This window comes from Zonotrichia leucophrys, chromosome 3, assembly GCF_028769735.1.
Source record: "Zonotrichia leucophrys gambelii isolate GWCS_2022_RI chromosome 3, RI_Zleu_2.0, whole genome shotgun sequence".
NCBI classification, from domain to species: domain Eukaryota; kingdom Metazoa; phylum Chordata; class Aves; order Passeriformes; family Passerellidae; genus Zonotrichia; species Zonotrichia leucophrys.
The window spans coordinates 49,763,079-49,789,003 of NC_088172.1; the positions used below are offsets into that span (position 1 = coordinate 49,763,079).

Genomic DNA, 25,925 nt, shown 5'->3' on the forward strand with positions numbered 1-25,925 from the left:
ATTTTTTGTTATTGCTGAGCAGGGCTTACATAGAGCCAAGGCCTTTTCTGCTTTTCCTACTATAAGATGGCAAGGGAAGCTGGGGGGCACAGGAGGCTGGGAGGAGACACAGCAGGGGCAGGTGACCCAAACTGATCAAAGGGATATTCCAAACTATATGACATCATGCTCATATTAAGTGGGGGAAGGAGGAGGAAGGAGGGACATTTGGAATTATGATGTTTGTATTCCCAAGTCACTGTTACATGTGATGTAGCCCTGCCCTCCTGGAGATAGCTGAACACCTGCCTCCCCATGGGAAGAAGGGAGTTAATTTCTTGTTTTGCTTTGCTTGTATGCTCAGCTTATGCTTTGCCCATTAAAATGTCTTTACCAGAAACCACAATTTCTCACCTTCACCCTTCTGATTTTCACCCTGATCCTGCTGGTGGGGAAGTGAGCAAGCAGCTGAATGGGGTTGACTGCTGGCTGGGGTTAAACTATGACACTTTATATCCTATCTTCTTTAAAAAATAATAATAAGCTCACAGATCCTGGCAATACTGCCCTCAATGCAATTTTCCCAAACGCATTAATATACATCTCAATGCAAGAGTCCTGATGAGCATTAAGACTGCTCTCAGCTTGCAGAAGTCTGTTTATTAATACTCTTGCATATGTCACCCAGACACATGGGTGACATACATCATCCAGATCTATGCTATTTCTGTGATTAGACAGGAGTCAATAAATCTTACTAAAACAGCCAGGGACATCACTCTGACCATAAGGTCTTGCATCAGAAGACAAAAGTTAAGAAGTGTTTGCTACTTGGCTTACCAGGACATCCAGTCACATAGGGCAGGGGCTTGCAGACATTCAAGAAAAACGTTCGCTTTTTCGCCTCCTTTGAAGTGTCTATAGCAACCCACGGCTCGCCATCTTTGCTCAAGTCACTTAAGTCATACTCATTGCCAGCAGCATCTAGAAGAAATGCAGTAAGCTGAGAGAACTTAATATTGCAGCAGAATTGGATTTGAAATGATACCTGTTTCACTGACAAATACACAACTCAAAATAACTTTCAGAATCACATTAGATATTTATTAAGAGAATGTACTGTTGCCACACAAACATCACCATGCCAAATGTAGAACACAGTTTCCTTGCCAGTTACTTCCCAAATGTAACTTCTCCACAAATCACAGGTGCATTTTTACAGATGTCAATACTAAATTAACTCATTTTCTTTAGAGTAGGGCTGAAGCAGCATCAGTCACAGTAATGATTACATGTTTTCAAAGTAATTATCAACTTTCTTGTGTATACCACAATGTTTTAAATTAGCTTTTTTCCCTGTTTTTTAAGTAAAGCCTGCTTCAAACAACTTCCCTCTTCTCCCACCCTACAACTTCTACAAAGATTTTAAGTCTTACAAATGTCTTCTCAATAGGTAAAATCTTAAAGCCCTCCACTGAGCAGAAGTTTGCTGCCCAGTTAATCCTTCCAACATGGGAAAAAGCCCACCTAAATTCCAGGTACTCACCTGTAACCTGACAATCTACAGGAGCAGGAGCACAAGCCAGAGCTGTGTGAAACTCAAAAAAAGTATCATGGACGTCCAGCACACTGTTTATCTCCTCACGCACAAACTTAAGCTCTCCAGGATATGAATCATTACAAATGAAAGTCACTCTGAACATGTCTGATGTTCCTATAAAACAAACATTTATCTACTGATGGTTGTTTGGAACATTTGAATTTAAGTTCAAGTTAATACTCGACTTCAAAATTTTCTAAGAGTTTCTTATTAATAACTGCTTCAAGGATAACACCACCTTGCTGATTATGGGGTTTCAGCTGTAAATATGCAAGCCTTCTTCAGAGAGCCATGAAAAATTGCCTAGCAGCCACCATTGCCTCTACAAACAAGAGGCCAAAACATGCCTTGACAATGTAATCATCTTGTTGAAATGTGTCTCCTTGACACATTTCAACAACACGATTACCTTCATTGACCTCTGCTTCCTACGTTGTTTGACATATATGAAGAAACAGAAACCTTTTAAAACACCACCAGTGGTAACAAGCAGCTTTTAAATTACATCACAAAAAGTTTTGGTTTGGGGGTTCTGTTTGTTTGTAAGAAGTTCAGTGTAATGACTGCAGAACAAGTAATACTGATCCTACCAAAGCACTTTATGTTAAGTTCTGTTTAGTCCTCAAGAAATGACAGAATTATGTCAGGGAGTAGTATTTGTCAGCAAAATGCTTAGTAGTGTTATAAAAATTGTAGAACCTCTCAAAATAAAATACATAAGAGCTTAATCACTGTTACATATTATGTACAAAAATGTCACAGCTGAGAAAACAAGAGATAGCACCCCAGCAAGTAAGCATGCTGAAGCATTTGAGGTTCCTGAATCCAAAACCCAGTTTTCCCAAGGTCTTTTGTTGTTAAGATGTCATATTCCTTTCTACAAAGTTCAGTTTTAGTATAATTGAAGAGCATCTACTATCAAAAAACAGATATACATTTTTAATTCATTTTACCTGCAAAATATAAAATTCATGAAGCAGGTACACATGAAGTATTAGAGCACTAATTCAAAATGGAGAATTGTACTCTCAAAGGAGAGTACAAGCTTACTGAAAACTGACCTTTCAGATATGAAACACCTTTAGAGAGAATTATCCATGAAACTGAAGCTAAAAGCTATTACTTCACTTAGAAAAAGAACCTGAGTTCATTTTGTTTTCCCAATTTGACTATCCATTTCTCCATGCAAGGACCAGTATTTTTCATCTGCTAAGGAGAAAACTCTATAGTGTATTGAGTCACTTTCCTAGAGTTTTGAAATGCACATGTATTACTGAGCCATTACCATGCTGTGTAACTTCATCTCTTCCTAAAATTTCCATAGGAGCAAGCTTGTTTAAGAAATTAATACCAAGCCAAATATACTTCAGCACATGAACAAAAGAAGGAATGAAGACCACTCACACTGTTTTTACAATATCCTGTGTATTTCCTGAACTCACCTGATTCCACATGAAGACGGCCTCTGTAGGTAAGAGTTAGAAACCCTTCACTGGATAGATAAAGGGTTTTGTCCAATTCCAGTGGCCTCAGAGGTGTCAGATTTTCTCTTTCACACCCAGCAGCTGTTTTGCCATTGATTTCACCACAATATGGCAAGTGTCCACAGATGTTTAGCTAGAAATTTTGAAAACATGTAGATGTACATGGTATTAACTGCATCAGAAAAACAAGGTCCACATGGCCATTTCTACATCAGTAAAACACTTGTAGAGAACTATTTGAAACAACACAGTTGTCTTGCAGTGCAGAAATTGCAGACTATAATTCAACTATAATACAGTAAGAGTATCCTCAATCTTTGGATTATGGGGTCCATAAATTCTCCCCACTAGGAGTAAAGGATGTGGTTCAGCATGTTTATTCTTGGCCTAAAGATATCACTATGGTATTATCTATGACAGCCTAGGATTACTGACACATGCAGATTACATTAAAAACACTGATATGGACAGACTAAATCCTTTTCTAGGCTTTCCCTATCAATTTCTTCAGAATTCGCTGATAAATTGGCAGTACACAACAGAGTCCAGGAGGGGAAAATCACCTCAAAAAGGAGCCTCAAAAGTGTGGCTACCTCATGTTCTCCAAGAACCAGAAGTTTAATGCTTTCAAGATTAGACAAATGAAGTAATCTTTCATTCCCTCCCTCTACCACAAAGCTTTCCTGCCAACTCATACTCCCTAAGAAGACTGAGTGAAAGCTCCCCTAGATCACTATGCAAGACAAAAAAATGCAACAACAGCACTCAAACAACAGAGAATGCAGTCGAAATCCTTACCGAGAATGTTTTCCCATTGCCAGTAACTGTGTACCCTTGCTCAGAAGCCAATGGCTGCAGGTTGAACACAAAACCAGTGTTTGGATCTCGCACAGAGCACGACTGGGAAAAAAATTACAACAAAATTATTTTCTCCTTCTGCATTTCTTCTGTTTAGATTTTACCGCTAACTCGTTTCAAGAACCAAAGCAGTGGTTTAGACATATTCCTACCTTGCATATAGAACATATATAAGCTACTCTGGCAGTAGCTTCATTCAATTAGTTTGTATATTTGTTCAATTCTTTTTGTCCACTGACATCAGTCACACCAACATACGAAAGCGGAATTTAAGAGATGGCATCTATCATATTAGCTAAGAGCATGGAAATTTTAACTGAGGGCTGTTTTCACACTAATGTGTTTATGGTGAGACCTGTAAAGCAGAAGCAATTGAGTAGATTTCACAGAATATTTTGCATTGGAAGGGACCCACAAGGATCACTGAGTCCAACTGTTTAATGTATGGCTCATATGGGGATCAAACAGGAATCAAACCCTCAGCCTTGGTGCTATTAGCATCACGCTCTTAGCAACCGAGCTAACCTCATGGCTTAGTGTGAAAAAAGAAAAGCCTCATCTGATGATCGGCAGAAAACAAGGATATTACATATCCATACATATAAACTCAGTTTTACTAGCAACATAACAAGGGAATGAAACATTAAATGAAGCATTCAAGAGGAAGTAAACTTTTCTCACAAGAAAGCACCTGAGTATTTTTGTCAGAAGTTAGGCATTTCAGAAACACTTCAAAAATACAACATGATAAGATATCACAAGACTACATCATAACCAACTTAAGACTTCACTTTAGGTAGTTTTCTTCAAGAGCCGTTTAAACAGAGAAACCAAGAGTGCTATAAATAAACATTGTACATTGAGACTATAAATACAATTTATATTCTCCTTTCTCACCTGGGAATCATCTTTTGCTTCCTTTATTGGGCAAGCAGCCTCAGTTTCCCATAAGAAAGTGGCCACACAATCCAGAATAGCTATAAACCGTGGGCTGCTACTCTGGAAACAGATTGCAGAACAAGACCAGAGTAAGTGTAATAGCTAACACTTCGTCATGTTTGAGATTCCCCCTTAGAGAAACTGTCATATTCTTCTAAAACACTTCACTACAAAGGCACACAATTTCCACCCCACTTCCCTCTCCCCAATTTATTTTGAAGGTCATCACTGAAAACTTATTTTAGTTAAACATTTACTATGTGACCAAGCATTAGCCAAGAACTGAATCTGACATCCAAATACTCAGATTAAAGTCAATATTTAATCTAGACACATATAACTAGATCTTGTCTCAGTCTAAGCTTTGAGGAGTTTTGGTGTATAATACATAGTCCATATTTAAAAAAAAAAAAAAGGCAAAAGTAAAGCAACAAATCTGTTAGGTGAGGTAACAAGGTAACAGGAATATTAATTATGTACACTTCATGTCAGTGTTTTAGAAAAAAGCAAAGCAGTTCATAACTGCTCCATGTCACAGATTTTTCACCACACCTCTTGGGGTACAGATCATGTGGGTAAGGTGAGAGCAAGACCTGCAGATTCAAAAAGCCAGGAAAAACAAGTCTACACAAGCTTAAGTCTAATAATCCCCTCAATCTAATCTTCACTATGTGGAGTTGTAGCCCAAAAAGCTCTACAGATTTAAGAATTCTAGAATCAACAATCTATGGAGAATGCAGAACCTAAGCCTGAGGATGCGCCTTACAATATTTTTCCGCTTAAGAGCGTCCACAATGCTGTTTTAAGTACTCATGTATTTTTCATGGTAATTAGACTAGTCTGAAATACTACTGTTCATTAAGGCTGTTAGTTTGTATCTAGTTCTTGTTTATGACAAAATACTCGGACACATGCTCCTCTAGCATGTAAATCAGTTTTGGTTTTACATCTCAATTTCAAACCCTCAAGCAGTCTCCCTTGCCACAAATCTGCTATACACTACTCATCTTCATGTGGCTTCATGTTATAGGATGAGAAACCTACTATGATGAAATAACAACTGGAAGATCATTTGTCCTTACAAGAGTGCCCCTGGAACAGACAAAGTGGATGGTAGTGGTGTAAGTAGTTGTCTTTCCATCAGCATTGATGCACACAGAGCCATTTGCATAGGTTAGAGAAACATGTCCAGGTCTTTCAATTACTAGTTCTTTGCTGGCAACACCAAGATTACTAATAGAGGTGACTTCAGAATAAGAACCCTAGAAATAAAGAAAAGCATGTCAACAACTTTTAATAAAATAGATACAACCAAAAAGAAGATACCTACTACAGTACTCTTGTATACACAGGTCAATAGCTTTGAAGACAACAAAGCTCTCAACATTTCTCTCCCATTCTATATTCAAGTTTCACATATTTAACAGACAACCTCCACAACAAGGTACAGTTCCATTTTTGTTGTTTTTATTTTTAGTACAAAAAGGTGTTTGTAGTACCTTAGAACACCCATCTGCATCTCCTGGGCCATAGAGCTTAGCAATTCAGGGAGGCCTGTGTCTTCTGCAATAGGTAGAATTTATTGTAGCGCTCTTTGAAACAATATGTGGAAGCCTCCAGGTGTTCTCAGTATTGACTTTAGGGATCTGTCATGCTTAGCTAAGGATAAAAATCACTGACAGAAACTGAGCACTAGAAAGACAGTAGGTGCTACTACCAAAGTCTAAAGTCATTGTCACTGCAACATAACTGGTGTTTCCTAGTTTTAAGAAACTACTTAAAGTCACTAGCAGGAACAAACTGAAAAATATGCCTCCAAAACAGCTGTACACAGACTGCTGCCCGTCATTTTTTTTTTTAACAACTCTTTAGATTGACCCAATGCACTCACCTTTTACTCACTATCTCAAGCAGTGAAGTAATAAAGCCCTGAAGTGTCTCTACATGTCAAGGAAGCAGCCTTGCACAACAAGGCCCATTGCAACCACAGAGAATGAGCAATAATTATCTCTCAAGTGCTGTGTTGGCAATGACTGGCTTCAGTCACTAACACATTCCCTTTAACAGTAAGAGGGGAAGGTGTTTGATAGAAGGAACTAGGACAGCTGGGTGAGCCTCTAGCTCAGCTTTCCCTACAGCTCTGAGCAGCAATAAAGTCAGTCAGGGCAACAGGTCGATTCAGCCTGTCAGCTGCTATCACTTCCATGATAAATTGTTATACTTCAGGGCAATACAGAAGTACAGGTCCATAACATCCACCAGCATTGTTTCTTCTTTTATTTGCTTTGCAACATCTACCTAATCTACTCTTCAGATCCAAAGCAAGCTCAGGGAGTGCAGGGATGCAACAAAGAATCTTTAAGCAAATTTTTTCCACAGTTCAATCTAAAACAAGCCAGAAGCAAGACAAAATATCCAGGAGGCCAGCCTGTTCCTAAAGAAATGCGTATTCCTAGCAGTCTCTGAGACTCCAGCAATTCATACAAAAGAGATGCAGCTTGTCTGCCTCTTAAACACAGGGCAAAAAATCATCAGTGTCAAACATGACATTGGTACACTTGTAAAAATTAAAGCTTTATTCTTTGAAGCGGTGGACAGGAGCTCTACCATTTTGCTATGGTTATGCAACTATTATGGTACACAGAATATCCCTTTGCACAAGGAGTCAGAATTCACATGGCTGTTTGAATCTCACTCGTGTCTCTTTCAGTCTCACTCATGTGGCAAACCAGCTCTGAGCTGGGCTGGAAAGGTACTCACAGAAACTGGCTTATATTCCATCTGACAGACAGAGGCTCGCCGGTCACATCCTGGGACAGCAATCAGGGGCCGACAGACATTTATGTAGTACTTCTTGCGCTCACTTGCTCTCGAATTATCCATGGCATACCAGTTTTCACCTCTCTTCTCAGATTTTGCTAATCTGAGCAGAAAGAGAAAGTTCTGCTGTAAGGACACCCATGCTTCATAGACTCTCCAGCTTTCTCAGTCTCAAGAAACAGAGCAACCCTAAGGCATTCCCAACTAACTTCTCCCCCTCATTTTTAAGTGCTACAATTAGAAATAATAGTCCTGGGACACAGAGCACAGTACATACACATACAAGGTAGTATGTTTTTATAAGCAAAACCATCCCAAAAAGTCAGTTTACCTCCTAGGAGGCAAGCCAACATACTAGAGGGATTTCACCATACTTGCAGTCAAGACTCTCACAAGAGGTGAAGCTTCTGGAGCTGTCTACACAGGAAACCAACTTCAGCCAGAACCAAACTAGAATAGCTAAGTTACAGTGCACGTGTCACTTTCCTACCTTGACAAGTCATATTGGTCCATGGTGTTGGGATCTGTCACAACACATTCTAGTGGGATTTCTGGACAAGCATATTCAGTGTACCACCTGAAGTTGTAGGTATAGTTATCTTCTTTCTACAAATGAGCAGAATAGGTAAGAGAGGCTTTTCACATTGACAACTTTGTGACTCACAGCTACTGCTTTATACATCAAGCTCGGTATCTCCCCTTGGTTTTGGGATATAATCTTGTCAGACTGATTTGTGTGGGTCTGTCCTGTTACAGATCGTGCCATTCCCTGTCACCAAAAATGCTCTTGCAAAAAAAACTGCTCTGGTTCTGTTTAACCACTGTCTGCTGGGTACACAGTCATATCATCTGTTCCTTCTCAGCCAGTTTGGGTTTTTTCCAGCTAGAAATACGAGACAACCAAAAGCACTAATTACATGGCCCACTAGAAGAGAGTGAGGTAACAATCTGGATCCAGGTAAACAGCTTACTGTTCACTGGTCAAGGAAAGCTTTATGGCTGCAACAAGAGTCAAATATACCAAGAGAAATAACTATTTATTTTAGTCTGCTTTACAGATACTGGGTATTTCCACACGTAACACCCTGCTTGTATGGACCTAGTAGCTATTGTCAGTATTTCAGGATGGAGATCCTTCCTTTCTTCATATAGAACTTCTTACCTGATACTCAGGCTGACCTATTCGAGCATCATGGTCACACAGGAAAGTTATAAGGGTAGAGCGCTGTGTTTTATTCTCATTGTTGTATGCTGCACCATTTTTGTAGGTCAACTGAATCAGGCCATCATAATAGGAAAGTTTGGAACTGGGCAGTCCAAGACTCCAAGACTGCTCGTTACTAGAAAATAAAAAGTGAGTTTAGAGAGTGAACAGAACGCAAAATTGTCTCGAAGAGAAGTCTTACAAATAGAAACCACGTAAGTTTACACAAGACACCATAATAAGTCATAATAACTAAATAGGGTTGATTAGACCTCAGTGAGCTGGGATAAAAAGAATGCTGCCAAAAGGAAACTTAAAACATGAACAGATGTCCTCCTTTGACAAGGAAAGGAAGTTACATATTGCTAAGATATTTAGAAAACTTGAATACTCCTATCTCTAAAAGGGTGACAATACCATCAAGTTCTCATTTTCCAAAGTGGAAGTCAAACTGCAGACACCCTCATCTTGGGGTCAAACTGGCCTCATCCAATTACATATGGGCAATGAAGACCTAGCACTGCACAACAGCTCTCTGCTAGGTATCAGCTTTGGTTCAGAAGTGTTTTGTCACTGACTTAACATTGACTCTATCAGACCTAGCTTGATCATCTTCCTCTGAAGAACATTTCTAGGGTCTGCAGAAAACTGTCCTTGCCTGGAGAGTAACTCAGGGCCAAGTACCCCATCTCTGGCAGCAGGCTGACCTGGAACCTGAAATACACAGCTATTTCTGATGCTACCTCAGACATAGTTTATAGGAGGCAAAAGCAGTGATGCTGTCAGAGTAGCAGTACACACTAGGAACGTACATGGAACAGCCCATTTAGTAAGGGAGATTATAAAATTGTTAAGGTTGGAAAAAACCTCCCAGATCAAGTCCAACCATCAACTTAGTACCACCACCAAATCTTTCCACTGAACCATGTCCTCAAGTCAATATCCATATATATTTTGAACACTTCCAGGGATGGCAGTTCCACCACTTCCTTGGGCAGCCTGCTTCAATGCTTGACAACCCTTTCCATGAAGAAATTTTTCCTACTATTTAATCGAAATATCCACTGGCACAACCTGAGGTCATATGAAACAACATTCAAGATCCGGGCTTCACTACTACCTAAGGCAGCCCCTGCTCATCCCAAGTGCAGCAAGCTCACGTTCTTTAGGCCAGCTCTTGGAACAGAGCTGACCCTCAATCTCTGGATTATAGGTTGCCTTACTACAGCTGCAGCAGTTAATCTAGAATTTACAGTCCCTATGGATAACAAAAGGGAGAACAAAGGGCACATTCCATCTCACAAGTAAGCTGTAAGCAAGGTTACATATATGTGCATTTGGCTTGAAACAGATGGCAGTGTAATTACTGCAAATTATATGCTAATTACCTGAATCTATTACAGGTAGCCCAGTAATTACTTTACATGCAAATTGTTCATTGTTGCACACCAACAACACACCATGCCAACAAGACATCTTCCCTTACAGCCAAGAGAATGAGTTACTCACCTCCGCGCTACTTGGCAAGCTGCCGATTTTGTGTGACACTGGGCTTCAGGCAGGCTGCCACAGACGCTTATGTAAAACAAGTACTCCTGAGTAGTAACTGTATAGAAACTTGTTGCCTTAGCCAGAGGTGATAAATCAAAAGAGAAACCTAATCAGGAAGGAATAAACTGTATCAGTTCAATTTTGTCCTAATGTCTCTCACAGGTTTTGATTCACTCAATCACATGGCTAGCTCACCTCCCCCTGAATAAGGTTCCTTCCATGCAATTACTGTTCCAGAAACAAAGTGGACAAAGTAAAAGCATGGTTTCTTATACAGAGAGATCTACTTCAGTAAAATACACATTACATCTATTTTCCTACATTCACTAGGAGAGTATTAAGCTCATGCTGTTCTGATCTTCCATATGCATGTACTTAAAACTGTGGGTACTTAGTATTAGACTGAAGTCACTTTGCTCCCGGGTATCATATGGGCTTATTTGTTGTGGCATAAGTTTTATCCCTAATGACCTTTTGATTTGCTGAACAGAAATACATACCTGCCTGAGGATCAGACACCTGACAGTCATCTCCTTCAGTTTTAGACAGGACACACGCAGCAGCAGTATACCACTCAAACGCGTATGAACACTCAAGCTCTGCCATCAAGATTGGAGCACTTTCTAGATCACCTGGTATCACAGAGCAACGTGTTACACATACAGACAGCCAGGCTGCCACCTAAGAAACTAATTTCTCCTCAAAAGCCAAGTTAACTGTAAAAGTACCTGTTCTTTGAAAATGGAACCAAAAATTATTTTCACAGACTTTGCATCGTCCTCCCAAAAAATAAAAGTTTACCCCAGAAGTAAAGGCACAGGGCTCCATCTACTCCTGAGAACCATCACAGTATTTGAAAAAAAGTCCAGTTTGATATACAAAACTGGTATTTTGATATACAAAATACAAAACTGGTATTTTGATATACAAAACTGGTTTTACTACAAAGCAATAACTGTATTAGCAAATAGTGCATAATCTGATCCTAAAAGCCAGCACATTTGGAAGTTCCAAGTTCCTCAGGTTGAGGTAGAGGAACGCAGGTTTTCTATTTTCCTGGGAGATAGTTAACTAGCAGGCTATTATAATCAACATGACAATATTAACTTCCTTTCATGAACTGCCAGCAGTTTAGATACAAACCATACTTATTGGAAAAGAAGGCTAAAGCATTTGATCTCAGTTCAGAACCACTCCTTCCCATCAAGATAACTAGAGAAAGAAAGTGCTTCCAGATATTTGTATCGCTTCCAGGTATCTGCAGAGTCTTCAACACTTAAGCATACTTTAATCATGTTTGGAAGAATCTTATTTCAAGAGTTTTTAAAGAGTACTTGCATAAAAGGTAAATAACTAAATACCTGCAATTATATTGCCATCATCCTAGTAAACAAACCCTGATACTTCAAGCTTGTGCATAGAAAGAGATAGAAAACATGCTAATATTTAGCACATGCTAATATTTTGCACTCATGTCTGGGCTTATTAGATGACCTACAGTTTTTAACTGGATCAATGAACAGGATGTGGATGTTCTCACCTGGTCTGCATATTAGAGTGATGACCGTTTGGATTTTTTCTTTTTCTTTAGAAGGACAGCTGTCTCCATTTGAATAGATAAGTTGAATATTTTCTCCAACCTTTTTTGGAGAAGATACAAATGTTCCAAGATTCTTGCTGTTGTTTTGCTTATCTGTAAAAACAGTAAATACAGAACTTTTGTTCCTCTGAAAAGAAGTGAAGCTTCTGTTAGATACTAAGACTTTCCACTTGTCTAGTTAGTAAGAAAGTATCATTAGGAGTTCGATTTTACCTTGTCAAACCATGCTGCTAAGCCTGTGGTTCTTTAGTTAGAAAAAGGTGTGCATTCTTTCTTCAAGCGTTTCTGAGATCACAAAAGAAACAGACTCCTAACTTCTGTACCCTCGAATAAATGAAGACACTCAGGACAACCAACCCCATTTGCACAGGAAGGTGCCAAGCCTTCAGAGGCTTAAAAGAAACAGTGAACCAAAAAAACTTCAAAAACACCACCAACAAAAACCCAACTCACCTACAGAGCAAATAGCAGCACCATCTGAACAGCTGGAAGCTCCTCCGCTCTTCAACACCTTATGGCAGACATTGATGTAGTAATGTTTTCTTCCTACCTCTGAAAAGCTACTGTCCACAGCTTCCCAGTTCTGGGCTGACTCTGAAACATAGAGGGTCGTTAAGAACAAGTCATCTGGCTAAACTGTTGCAGCATCTCCATGCCAAAATGCCTTTTATTATAGGGTAGCCCGTGTTTGCGTTATGATCTCTCCTTCAGAGCATCCTCCAGCACACAGAAGCCCTGATTTCAGCTCCATTCCCCCACCAGCTGAGATTACCACCTACATCCATCCCCTGAAGCCACAGATGCCAAATCTTGCCGTTTTTGGATGTGTCTCCTTTGCACAAGCCACTGGATGGAAGCTGCTGAGCTATGGTGGATCGTGACTGGCTCAGGCTGCCCAGAGAGCTGGTGGATGCCCCTTCCCTGGAAGTGTTCAAGGCCAGGCTGGATGGGGCTTTGACCAAACTGGTCTAGGGGAAGGTGTACCTGCCCATGACAGAGGAGTCAGGCTAAATTATCTTTAATGGCCCCTTCCAACCCAAACTGTGATTCCGTGACTGAAAACCACTTATGGTGGTAGCAACCAAAGCAGTCATGGACATGGCGACTAAGGCGCTCAGTCTGTTTGGAATGAGGGAAGCAAACGTGAGCACCCCAGAAATTCACTAAGAACAACAAAAGCTGACTAATACTCAGCTAGAGAATTGCACTGGAGATGGCATGTAAGCTCAGGACTGCAGAAGTAACTGAAAGCTAGTTTCTATTGCCATACCTGAACTGCGGATGAGAGGTGACAAGTCATAGTGTTTTCTCTTGTCAGTAACTCTGCAAAGGAGATCTTTTTCCTCTTTAACACATGCGTATTTTGTATCCCAAGTGAAAAAATAGGTGCAGTCAACTTCACCGGTGAATACTGGAGTTCCTCTACCATTATTACCTTAACATGGGAAACAGATGAACACATATGAGATTTCTAGAGGGGGAAGGGGAAAAAAGCAGGAAGACTTGAGGACTAGCAATGAGCAAGGAAAACAAAAAGTCCTTTTGCTGCAGAGGACTTGTGTTTCTGTTTTTTTTTTACCACTGGCTAAGAAAAAAAGCTCTTTTATACTTCCATCTTCTCAATCATCAGTGTAAATTTAGACTAGGAGTGCTACGACACAGCACATCCTGCCGGCCATCAAAATTACTGCTTGATGTAACAATTTCTTGTGTTAGCTGTGGCTCAAAGCAAGTATTCATTTGAGCATAAGGTCTACTAGCAAGCATGGGAGTCAAACCCTGAACAGAGCTGTCAGAGCTTGTTAAACTCACCTGCTGTTTCACTGCACTCAAAGTTTATGACAGTCATTCTCTGAAAGCCAGAACTACATGCATCCCCATTCGGATAAATTAACGTGAGATCCCCATCCGAGTATCTGAGGAAGAAGTCAGTTTTAGATAGAAATATAGGGTCAGACCATCACACAGTGTTCGTCACATAACAGAAGTCACATTCTTGTTCAATTAATAATGGTTTCACTCCAAGGGAAAACAAATGCTAGTTCAACATTAATAATGACATTTCTACAGCAACAAAGGCTTTTATCCACTGATTTTTCTGATCACTTTTCATTAATTTCTATAGAAATTAAAGAATGCTCTAAAGCTCCCCTAGGTATGGTGGGATATTTATTCCCACTAGTTTATAGTGTGGCTGTTTCTGCAAGAGAAGGAAGTCCTACTTCCTGGAAAATCACTGCAACAAACCTGTCACAGACAAAATGGAAGATCATATCCACATGAATTAATCTCTGCTCTACAATCTCATGCAAACTATTATCCCTACATGCCACTTGGGAACCAGCTTCTTCTGATACTGCTTTACAAGTAAAACATGTAAAAAGGAGGACAACAGGCAGTGCACCACAATCTGCAATTGAGACAACAAAGTCAGTGGAAGTCTTCCTGTCTAGCCAACGGCCTCTGCCAACCCCACCAGCTCCTTTGCTTGCTAATGCTATCCCGCTTAACTGTTACAGTTTTTCTGACAAAATAAGTGTTGCATTTTGTATCAATTGTTGATTATGTGACAAGCAAGTAAGCATCAAAGCAGGAAACGGACCAATCAGACCACTCAGCAGGGCTGAAGAGCATTTACACACCTTAGGGTTTGGTTCGCAAATCTTCCTGCCACTTTTTGCTGGTTACTTGAAACTTTTACTTGGCAAGATGAAATGTATCCTGTATCATCCTTGCAGTTACCTGCTGTGGTTTTCCCACACACATTCAAGTAATAGTAATACTCCTCTTTGTCATCTTTGGCTGCATATGGTGTGACATATTCTGAATGAATAAAAAAAAATGTTTTAACATACATCAGGACAGACATGAAACTCCAAATATCAACACAGGACATTTTTTTCTGTCCCTAAATAAGGAAATGCAAAACTGGCTAGTAAAAACCACAAAAACAAAAGAAAAGTACTGAGCTTACCTGAAAATTGATTAAGTGGACTTAAATCAATAGAGATATCATGTTGCTCATTAGTCAGACGACAGTTCTTACTCTCCAGGTAATCCCTGTGACAGGCATACTCAGTAACCCACTCAATTTCATACCGGCAGTTTGTTTTTGCTGTAAGTTTGGGACCTGAACTCTAAAACAGAAGTGAACAGAAATTAAATTATAAGTAGACTTACTTGAAATATCATCTTTAAAGCAACAATATCACATTCCTCTAAGATCAGTAACAACTACTTCACCTCTAATACTAAAGATGTGCAAACATCGCTTCTGGCCTCAGAAATAGGTGTTGAGAAGAAATAAAACAGGTCTTTTAAATGATGTAGCAAACTATTACAAGTCTAAGCAGAAGTAAAGCATCAGACATTAGGAGAACGATAGCAAAAGTAATAGTACTTCTAAAAGCACTTAATGTGCTGGAAAATGCAAAGATGTGAGCCCAAATGCCCTAAGCTTGGATTGTCTTTGCCTCAGAGAAGTCCTCAGTGCAGGAAATAGAGATCAAATGCTCTCTGAAGGCAAAGCAGACTTTTAGACACTGGTGTTTTAGCAGCTTTGATTCCCTCAGTCCAAATCAAAATTTGGACACAGAGATATTTGAGAACTCTTTAGCCAACAATTCTGTCAGCTGAGTTTTCTGTCGTGATATATTTTTGCACATCCAGGAGAAGCAATAGTCTTGGTTTTCCCCACTTTAAAGTGAAACACTAGAAATGCAAATTGTTTCATAAATCTGTATTTCTGCCATCCACTGGAACAACTGGCAGGTACACAGGTATGAGGTAAGTTACAGGCACAAGTATCATCAGTAATACTACTCATCCTACAAGAGTGTACAGCTATAGCAAGGTAGTACGAAGTGACAGTACAAAAGAGCTGAGTTTATTTCTGCAGCAACAAGAGTGAAGTGTGGTTCCTATCTAGGTCCTATGAGGGACTAGACATTAAACCAAAAATTAGCCAGACAAGAGCTCCCTCTTCACTAATCTGCAACAAAAAACATCACTATATGAAGTGGCAGAGCATTAGCAATTGCCCAGTTCAAGGCGTGTAGGTTGCTGAAATTACCCAGCATTATTTTGAAGTTATTGTCACATTGCATTCAAGTTAGGCTAAAACAGTGTCCTATATAAACTGAGTTGTTGCTGAACACTACAGTTTTTACCTAACAAGAATTCATGAGCCTGCTTAGTAAGTGACAGACCCTTGCCACGAAATGACTCTTACTAGCTACTTTTTTTACCTGAGGAAGAGCAGATTAATAAAGAAACCAAGTACCAGGCAACAGCTATAAGCCTGCCCAGCCTGACTGAGGAGGAAGAGGGCTCATTAGCAAGCAAAGCTCTGTGCCAATGTGCCCAGGATTAACTCTACACTAAGTCCTCCTATGCTTAGAAGATAGGCCTTGAATCCTTGTTGCTCCCTGTAAAGCGACAACCAAATTCACCTATAAAAGAGACAACAGACTCCTGGGGAAATTCTGTTCAGGTTCTCATTTCTTAAGTTCTAGAAGACTTTAAGAGTACATCTGGAATCTCACACTCTTCACAAGCTACAAGCCAAGAATACTAATGCTCTCTTCAGGTCTGAATAAAAATAAATAATAAAACACAAAAGTTAAATACCAACGAGTTAACACAAACTGAAACATTGAAGTTACCTCTTCTCCCCTCTTTGATGGGCAAACAAAAGTGATTGTCACTGCTGGATTGTGGCCTAGGCAGAAACCTGGCCTTTCTTCATCATGCTTGTATAGCCTCTCATAACTCAATACAAGCCTAGAAACAGAAAACAACAAACCAAAAAGACAGTTAAGACACCACACTCTACAGAAGAAGGATATTCTTGAAATGCTCAGTCTTTGCTAGACACTCCAACAGAATATACCAATGCAGCCCTGCTCCCAAAAGCAACTTTTAGGGAGATCCTCATTCCTTTAATCTTAAGAGTTATTTAAAAATAAAAATTAAAATAGTCCCAGCAAAATTAATTAATACAGTATCTTCTGGTACCCTACTTAAGACTATGCTGAATGCCTTGTGATTCATACTGTAGCAAGAATTTAGTTGATAATCACAGGAACTCAGGTTTATTGCAGTTTTGCTCTCAAAACTACCGCTGGAGAGTAGATGTGGCAAATGTTCTTGCAACTTTTGAAAGCAGTATCCACTCAAGTTTTGTCACATTATGGTACTTTATCACCTCTCTACATATAAACTCTTTCCATTCTGCCCCCAGAATTAACAGCAAAATGAACTCATCAGCAAATTGACAGGAGCAAGGCAAGTGGGTCAGATCAGGTGAAGCAGGAGAAGGAGAATAAACCATGGTAACTGACAGGGAGACAAATAGCAAGATGACCTGGATGAGAGAACAGGATGACCACCACAACTTCCCAGCTATGCATTATTATTCTGTGCAGTTTAACAGGCTGAAGACAACAGCTCCCAGAGCAGTGACATTCTGGCTTCAGATTAGCCACACCACATAAAGGCATCACCTGCTCCTATTCCCAATTTTTCAAGTACTCCTGGGTAGTAGAGTAAGCCAAATGCATTTAGCCTGTGGGCCCTCAGACAGACAGGACCACTTACCCTGCTGCCTGTGGGCCAAGAGCACTAATCGCCTCTTGCTTCTATGAGTTCTGCAATTCTGTAAAAACGATTCTCTCACAAGAAAGGAGAAAATTTGATCTGTTATGGCAGTTCCACAGGACAGACTGCTCTGACAGTATTTCTGACCAGTTTTCTGCTAATGCTTCAACACTGAAGAGGTATTAATGTTACGTTTTAGGAGACTCATCTGTTCCCAAGAGCATTGTTTCCAGGTCAGATGACTGAAGTGCCCACAGAAGTATTACCACAAAAATTGCATACCTGTCTTTGTCTTGAAGCTTCAGCTGCTCCTTTGGACGGCCAACATCATATGCCAGACCATCATGGAACAAGCAAGCAGCACTGCCAGCAGGGCACTTTCTGGTCTCTCCACTTGAACCTCCTGGTTATAGCACACAGAAAAGAAGTTATAGGACTCAGTTTCTAAGCCCTGCTTTACCTGAAGTATCTTGCCATTTCATCTGTGGGTTCTTCTAAAAATAGTTCTAAAAAACAGGCTACATTAGACTGTAAAACTGATAAGACAAAACCTGCAGTGCTTGTGGTAATTCATGCTGCCCTGGTTGGGAACAGCAAATTCATCCTTCCTGACAAAACAGCTGCAGCTATCTGCTACTACAGCTGCTGGATACACAGGGCTTTGAAAACTTCCAAAAGTGTGCCAAGTACTTCTTTTTTTCCCCACAACCAAGTCAGGGGTTACCCCTCCTTACTCTTCCTCTTCTTTGTCTCTTATTAACCATCCAATTCAAAGCTGTGAGCAAAAAGTTTCATACTAGTGAGATGTTTAAAAGAATAGACCTCTCACAACAACTAGACGCATTAAACCCTTAATAGGGGCACAAACCACATATTTAACTACTAAGTAAAAATCGCCGTGAGAGTATACAGCTAAACTAACCTTTTCAGCAAGTTTCAAATATGTTTTTTCTGGTTTAATTCCTTATACATATAGCTCTCAACTGAGAGGGAAGGGCTAGCTATGCACCAGTACTTAGGCAAGCACCAAAACAGAGTTTAGATGCACCTCAGGATATTCATCAGGAACTGGGCAACAACCTCGAGTCCAAAGGAATAAACTTGGGGCATATGAAGCCCTGTGAACAACACTGGTCCTATTTGGCAGTAGATACAAGACAAGCTGCCCTTTCCCACTTAGAAAATGTGTATTAACAGTACTTGCACATCCAGAAGGGGGGGCCTATCTCTGAACACCTCAATACTTGGAGAGTAGGGAGCTCAAAATAATTATCTAAGTCTTGAAATACTGAACTCTGAACATAGGACAACTTTAATGGAGACAATCGCAAAGAACCACGTTACAAGAAATTTACAGACTGACAGGTGACATAAACAACCATTCAAACCTATATCCCTGCAGACATTTATGAATAAGGAATCATCATCAGAATCATCCACCAAGTAGTGTCCTGAAACTTGGATGAGAGGACTCAAGTCATGTTTCTTGTTATCTTCATCAAACACATAGCAAGGGACCTAGAACAACAACAAAAAAATACATACGAATCATGCCACACAAGTAGAGGGAAGTTATGAACAGGAATATATGAAGCCCAGTTAGTATTTGGAAAATATTTGGAAAAGTTTTTTACTTTTGGAAGCTCAAAGCTAGACATGCTGATTAAAATGAGGCATCCAAAGTTAGACTAATTTGCTCCAGCTTCTAAAAGGGCTTTACTATAAACAACCACCCAAACTGTCAACTCCACCATCTTCCAACATTTATGCTTTACATACCTGTGAAAAACATAGGTTTATGGAGGTTGTTTGAATTAATCTGGGGTGGGGGCAGGTAATTAGAATAAAATTGTCACATATGTGAAGAGTAACTTCTGCATGAGTAGTACATAGATTACCTCTTTCACAGGTTTAAACAAGTCTTTCTTGCAAGCCACAAAGGTCCTCCATTCAAAATAGTGCACACACTCTGTTGCTGTTACAAATTCAGGGGTACCCTATTTTAAGTAAGAAAAAATAATGCTTTGAAAAACAGACTGGTTTTATTTTACATCTGTAGACATTAAGAAGTTAAGAAAAACAGAATACAGCACATCAAAGAACAAGGGCATACAGTTTCTTAATTGTACTTGTTAACAGCAAGATTGTTATGTAACAGCTTTGTTGGGCCACTCAGGAAGATGCAGGATGCCAAATCCATAGTCTGCACCAATACTCAACATATCCAGTCCTAATATGCAGTAACTGTATTCCATCTTTTAGAAGGGCTCACTATGTCAGCTGACAGAAGCACCAGTCCTATCTGCTTACTAGAAAGGAAGGAAGACACCAATAGAAATGCATACAAATAGGTTAACTGTGAGGCAATGCATGGTTTATCAGTTCCCTTTTATCCTACAGAAACAACTGATTAGCAGCCTCTTCTGCTACACAGAAATAATATCCCTGACCTGAGCTGCCTATTTTTATAGGCTCATGTTATACACATTTGTATATATTTCAAGATGGACGTTCTACATGTTCAACTGAATGTCAACAGTGAAAACACAACAATTTTTCACTTGGCTCTCCATCCCCTCAGCTAGAAGCAGTTTAGCACACAAACTGATTACCTCTCTCATTTAACCCTGCCATAAAATGGGACGAAACAAGTTGCTCCAGACAGCATTACAAAATCCTTTTACTATGTCACGAGACAAACAGGTATTAGAACTGAGCTAACCCAAAGAAGCCTGAAGATCAGTATGATCTGGTGTTACAGCTGAAGTTGAGCAATAATTTTTAATTTAGTTTAAAGAGTCATCTGCTGAAACAGAACAAGAAGCTTTTAAGTCTCTACTGCACTGGCACTTTGTTTGAATTGGCTGGATTTCCAAGAGGGGGTGTGCAATAGCACTGTCAGTGCCAAGAGCAGCACCAATAAATACCTCTCCCGGAAACACAAATATGGGAGCTGATCACTGCCCATCGGGAGCTCTCCTGTCTGTTAAGTGTGTGGAGGGGGTAACTCCAAAAGCATTGTGAAGGGAACTGCATGTACACAGGCCCCTAGAAACTCTTCAGGGATCTCCAATCACACCTCAAACACATTCTCACAAAAAAGCTATTTCCTCAGAAGCCCAGCTGGCTGTATAAGCACTATTAGTTGAACAATGTGCAGACCAAGCCTAAGGCTTACTGCTGTCAACTATGCTGCCCCACAACAGAGGTCAGCCATTTAAACAGTCCTGCCAGATTCACAGCTAAGGCACAGCCAACAATTAAACAACAGATCACACTGTTATGGTACCCTGCACACTGTTGACTCATTCCTCCATATTAAGCTAATAAAACACTACAGTGCCAACCATGTAAAAGCACTGAAGACAAAGAAGAACCCAGAACCAAAACTAAGCTGTAGACCTGCAACAATATTCTACCAGGACTGAATTTTGAAAGCCACAATAAAGTATGACTTTTAACTTAACAGTAAAACATAATTGGCTCTTCTTTAAACTGTGAAGCTCAGTAATCAGTACATCCAAAAGCACAGCAAGTCTCTTTAAAAAGCAAGTCAGAACTACTTGTCATTTCCATTGAAGAACACAGCACATGATTTAGACTTACCAATGTTTTCCCACACAGGAAGTTAATATTGCTTTGAATTTGGTGTTCGCTGCCTTGCTGCAAGCAGTTACGTGTAGTGTTGAGCTCCAGAAGACTTGCAGAAACTTTTTGCAAGGCTAATTCACCTAGGGTTTAAAAATGAGAAGGTGGGGGGAAGAAAAGAGTGTTATAATTCAACACCTTCATAGAAGCTCAACAGACAGGATGTAGTTTCAACCACTGAGCAGCACAGGAGATACCAGTCCACTTGAAGACACTACAACTAAAGATCTTTGTGGATTTTCTGATTCAGAAGATCAGATCCAAGTTAAGATAGTATTTGACTCTCCCATCACACTTGTACTTTCTTAAAGGTTTTCAGCAAACACTTTCTAAAATAAAAGTACAACAGCAGGTGCTACTACAATCCAGCCACCTCCTTAGGAACAAGGAAAGCTGTTACCAACTAGTTTCAATCACAATTCACTCCTTCCTCCTACGAGTTTCTATTTATCAGTTTCTCAGCCTTTATACCATTTATATTAATAGCATCAGCACAAGATTAAAGAGAGTCTATCATAGAATCATTTTTGTTTAGAAGGGAGCCCTCTGCAACAAGCAGGGACACCTTCAACTCTATCAGTTGCTCAGAGCCCTGTTCAGCCTGACCTTGAGCATTTTCAGGATGAGGCATCTGCAACCTCTCCAGATAACTTGTTCCACTGCCTCACCACCATCATCACTAAGAAATTTATTCCTTGTATCTAGTCTGGATCTACCCTCCTTTGGTTTAAAATTATTACCTCTTGTAATAATTTTGTTACAAGAGGTAATAATTTAATTTCCTCTAACTACAGGCCCTGCTAAGTCCTCATTTTTCCTTATGAGCCTCCTATAAGCACTGGAATGCTGCAATAAGGTTTCCCCGGAGCCTTCTCTTCCCCAGACTAACCAACCTCAACCCTCTCATTCTGTCTTCACAGGAGAGGCGCTCCAGCCCTGTGAGCATTTTTGTGACCCTTGCCAGACCCGCTCCAACAGGGGCATGCCCTTCCTGTGCTGAGGACCCCAAAACTGGATGCAGCAGCTGAGGTGCAGTCTCACCAGAGAGAAAGGAGGGGCAGAATCACCTCCCTCGACCTGCTGACCACATTGCTTTGGATACAGTTAGCTTTCTGGGCTGCAGGTGCACATTGCTGGCTCTACTTAATCTTTAATCTACTTAATGAAGAACACACTGGTGCACTGGCACTCTCTGCAGACAAACCCAGCGCAGATCCACTGCCTCAGTGCAAATCCCCCATCCCCTTTAGCACAGCTCACATGCTGCGTGATGAGTAGGGGCAGTGCTTTGTCACGGCATGCTGCTCTCCTCACCAGCACTTGACATGAAGGGGAAAGGTGGAGCACATTTCAAGTCACACTGAGCACCAGCTAAGGCCACTGAAATGTTCCTGCTCAAGCCCATTTTGGTTAATATTAAACACTAACTGCTTTTAGACCTTACATGCTAACTCCACCCTGTTTGTTTTTTTTTTTAAGGAAGTAGATTTTAATTCTACGATGAGTTTGGTTTGAACTACAGTAAATGCTATAAAGTGTGAGCATGGATCAGCTTCCCCCTTTCCATTTTAGTTTATGCCTACACTAGGGAGAAAGCAAGTCAAATCTGTAATCATTGCAGATAGCAGCTTTGCACTTAGGCTAAATGTTATTTCATTTTAAAATATACACTTGTAAGAACTTTGCTGAGCCTGTTACTTAAGGCAAGGAAAACTACATCACACCCACATAATACAGCCTAGAGAACAGAAGGGGAGCAGAAGCCAAAAAACTGTGCATGTGGTTTGTGCCTTTTTTATTTCCTGTATTATCAAAAGGCCATCTTCAGGTTCTACAGCTTCCAGCACTGATGCTAGCCAACGTGCCATGCAGCTGTCTTAAATCTAAGAGCAACATACTGCTTTGAGAGCAAGAGTGTTACTTATCACATGACTGCTTAGAAGATACTGTCAAGGTGTCCTCTTTTCTTCCACAGATTAGCAGAAGGAAGCCAACACAACTTTCTAGGCAAGAGATGTATATAGTAACAATACGCACATGACTTAAAACCCCTCCAGTTATAAATGTATACAGCTACAAGCTCCCATTTAGCAGGGAACTTATGGCAGCACCATCTGAGGACTTTGTGCTCTGTATGCACTAGCTTCTTTCTGTGCTAAAAACACAGTACAGAGCGTCAAAGGCACTTCTGAGCTGATTCCAATTTTCTCAGTTAAAGTAATATTCAAGAAAAAACCAGTTTAGCCAGTAAATCTTGTTTACTACAGGCCAACACGTATGCTCTCTTCTCCCTTACATGCTTAAAATTAGTTTGAGAACTTGCTAAAAGTCTTAGCAAGTCTCTTCAGTGGCACATGCCTCATCACACTCTTGCTCACAGGGCAAGGAACATCAGCCCCTCACATGATCAGCTTCCTGCCACAGCTGCAACCACTTTTACTGTAGCATCAAGCTCCCTCTGCAATCATCACTCATGTTTCTTCATGCCTTCAGAGATATGTTGCTTCCATGAAACAACACATTACAAATCAGCTAGTATTGTTCACAGAAATAAGCACCAAATACTTCATGTTACACAGGTGTGCTAAATCAGTACCAAAGGCACTGGCCACAACATCTTCTGATCATTGACTCCATTTGTTTAGCTAGGATAAAGGCACTCATGGAAAGTACCTAATCAGTTGTCCAGGAGAAAAAGGGATTTAGGCGGCAGCTATCATTTCATGTCCACTCATCCTACAGCAGCTGGACAAAGTGCACCTTCCACCATCAGGTTAAGAGACATTTAAAGTAATAGCTCCATTTTCTAGGAGCAGTCCAAGTACATGGCACATGAGCCACTAGGCATCATGGTAAGCTGAAAAGTTAAATAACTACCATGTCATTTCCATCCTCACTGATGTTCATGAACTAAACATTTGCCTACCCTTGAAAACTTCTAGGATTAATCAATAAAAGTGCAGAGGAGAGGCCTGTGGGGTCTCCATGCAAACCCTGGTATGTCACTGATACACACTTAAGATTAGCCACAAGGCTTGCCTGGGACACAGGCTGATTATTGCCACAGAGCATATGGCCTAAACACCCCTCAGAGCTGGGAGCAACAAGCAGTCCTACAGCTGTCATCCTTTGCACAGCTAATATAAAAAAAAAAATTGTTTGCATTGTGGGTTTTTTTTTTTTTTCTGGAAAAATGAAGAAGAGAACTGATTCAGCCCATATTTGAAGAAAGCTTACTTAAAATTTATCAAATTTATCAGTTAACAAACTGCCCTTCTTCCCCAAAATAAATGTCCTTCACCAGCACACAGCTTTGGCATACCGGTAACCTCATGTCATCTGGATTACTTGAAGACAAGTATGTGGTTTAGCTGGTTTAGGTAACCAGGAGTCTACACCTGCCTAGATCTGGATAAGAGAGATTCCTCTTTTCTCACTAGGAGTGATTTTTATTTTTTAACAAAAAAGTTTGATGACCCATTAGCATGATCTAAACTCAGTATGATGGTGATGAAGCTTCAAGGCATTTAAAGGCATTTAGAGGCATGAGCAAGAACAAAACTTGGACAATTTGACCAATTAAAAAACCAAAATTCAATGACAATGTTAACTGCTCACCTTGTTTTTGCACTTTATTGCAGAGTAGTTAAAAACATATCCCACTTGAACAAGATTCATGGCTTAACCTTTGAAAGTCATTTCAAATTGCCTTGGCAAGACCACAGTATATCTATTGCTAAATCCTCTTCCACTCAGAGGCACAGAGGCACTCAGGAGCTCAAGGTTTGCACACAGAGGAATATTTGATACTGCTCAGTCACCACCCAGCTCTGTTCACCCTTCCTCTCTCCACAAGAGGTGTGGAACAAAACCTACACAAGCCTCTAGCTCTCACACCTCCCTGTGGAAAACAGACTTCCTCAATCTCACTCCACCTGCCGCATTCAAGTCTCACCCAAAGCAGCATGTTAAAACAAATGCTCAGATGCTGCTTTCTTTTCGAATCCACAGGCAACTGAAGCCTCAACAACATATGAGCTGAGACCCCCATGAGCAGAAAATAAAAATGTGTTTCATTCCTAAAATGTACAAGAATAACAGCATCAAGCGCTCCAACATGCCATACTACTCAAAGAAGATGCTGCACTACATGCAGTTGCAGTTTGAATACAAATGCAATCTCACCAGTCATACCAGAGAACTCTGCAGCCTGAATATACCTTTATTCATGCACTCAGTGATTCTGAAAGCCTGGGTGCCAGCATTAACAGAGTTTGTTTGAAAAGCACTCATCGACCATAGACTAAAACCAAAGTATCTCTACTGTTAGTAGAGAGCTGTGGGGAGAATGGCAGCTGACTAGCTGCTGTGCATTGGCATACAGATGAGAAACTTTCCTCCTCACCACATTCTGGCAGTTCAAGCAATTCAACAAAGAATCATAGCTTCTTTTGAAAGCTGTCTGCCAATGGCTGGCAAGACTGGCAAGCATGTTGAACCAGACTTCAGATCTGCAGATACTATGAAGCAGTCTGAAGAGATATTGCTCTTCAGAATGCTATTGCTTTATTCTATTAGAACTTACAGTCAACTATGAGAAAGCCTCCTGAACAGTACTATATATTATTGTCTCATTAGCCAAAA

At 40.3% G+C, this 25,925-nt stretch overlaps 1 protein-coding gene across 1 annotated transcript in view; it reads right to left on the bottom strand.

The window, feature by feature from the left end:
• IGF2R (insulin like growth factor 2 receptor) overlaps positions 1-25,925 on the bottom strand; it is a 56,290-nt gene that overhangs the window by 21,094 nt on the left and 9,271 nt on the right. Inside the window, exons 3-24 of the mRNA XM_064708115.1 lie at positions 21,240-21,364; positions 19,532-19,630; positions 19,022-19,151; positions 17,916-18,036; positions 16,700-16,817; positions 15,010-15,172; positions 14,678-14,858; positions 13,848-13,951; positions 13,306-13,470; positions 12,489-12,629; positions 11,976-12,128; positions 10,936-11,067; positions 10,394-10,541; positions 8,843-9,020; positions 8,171-8,286; positions 7,621-7,783; positions 5,943-6,122; positions 4,819-4,920; positions 3,862-3,963; positions 3,022-3,196; positions 1,526-1,693; positions 820-963 (exon numbers count right to left, since the gene is read on the bottom strand). Coding sequence (XP_064564185.1) covers positions 820-963; positions 1,526-1,693; positions 3,022-3,196; positions 3,862-3,963; positions 4,819-4,920; positions 5,943-6,122; positions 7,621-7,783; positions 8,171-8,286; positions 8,843-9,020; positions 10,394-10,541; positions 10,936-11,067; positions 11,976-12,128; positions 12,489-12,629; positions 13,306-13,470; positions 13,848-13,951; positions 14,678-14,858; positions 15,010-15,172; positions 16,700-16,817; positions 17,916-18,036; positions 19,022-19,151; positions 19,532-19,630; positions 21,240-21,364 — 3,108 coding nt within the window. The remainder of the gene's footprint in view (positions 1-819; positions 964-1,525; positions 1,694-3,021; positions 3,197-3,861; positions 3,964-4,818; positions 4,921-5,942; positions 6,123-7,620; positions 7,784-8,170; positions 8,287-8,842; positions 9,021-10,393; positions 10,542-10,935; positions 11,068-11,975; positions 12,129-12,488; positions 12,630-13,305; positions 13,471-13,847; positions 13,952-14,677; positions 14,859-15,009; positions 15,173-16,699; positions 16,818-17,915; positions 18,037-19,021; positions 19,152-19,531; positions 19,631-21,239; positions 21,365-25,925) is intronic.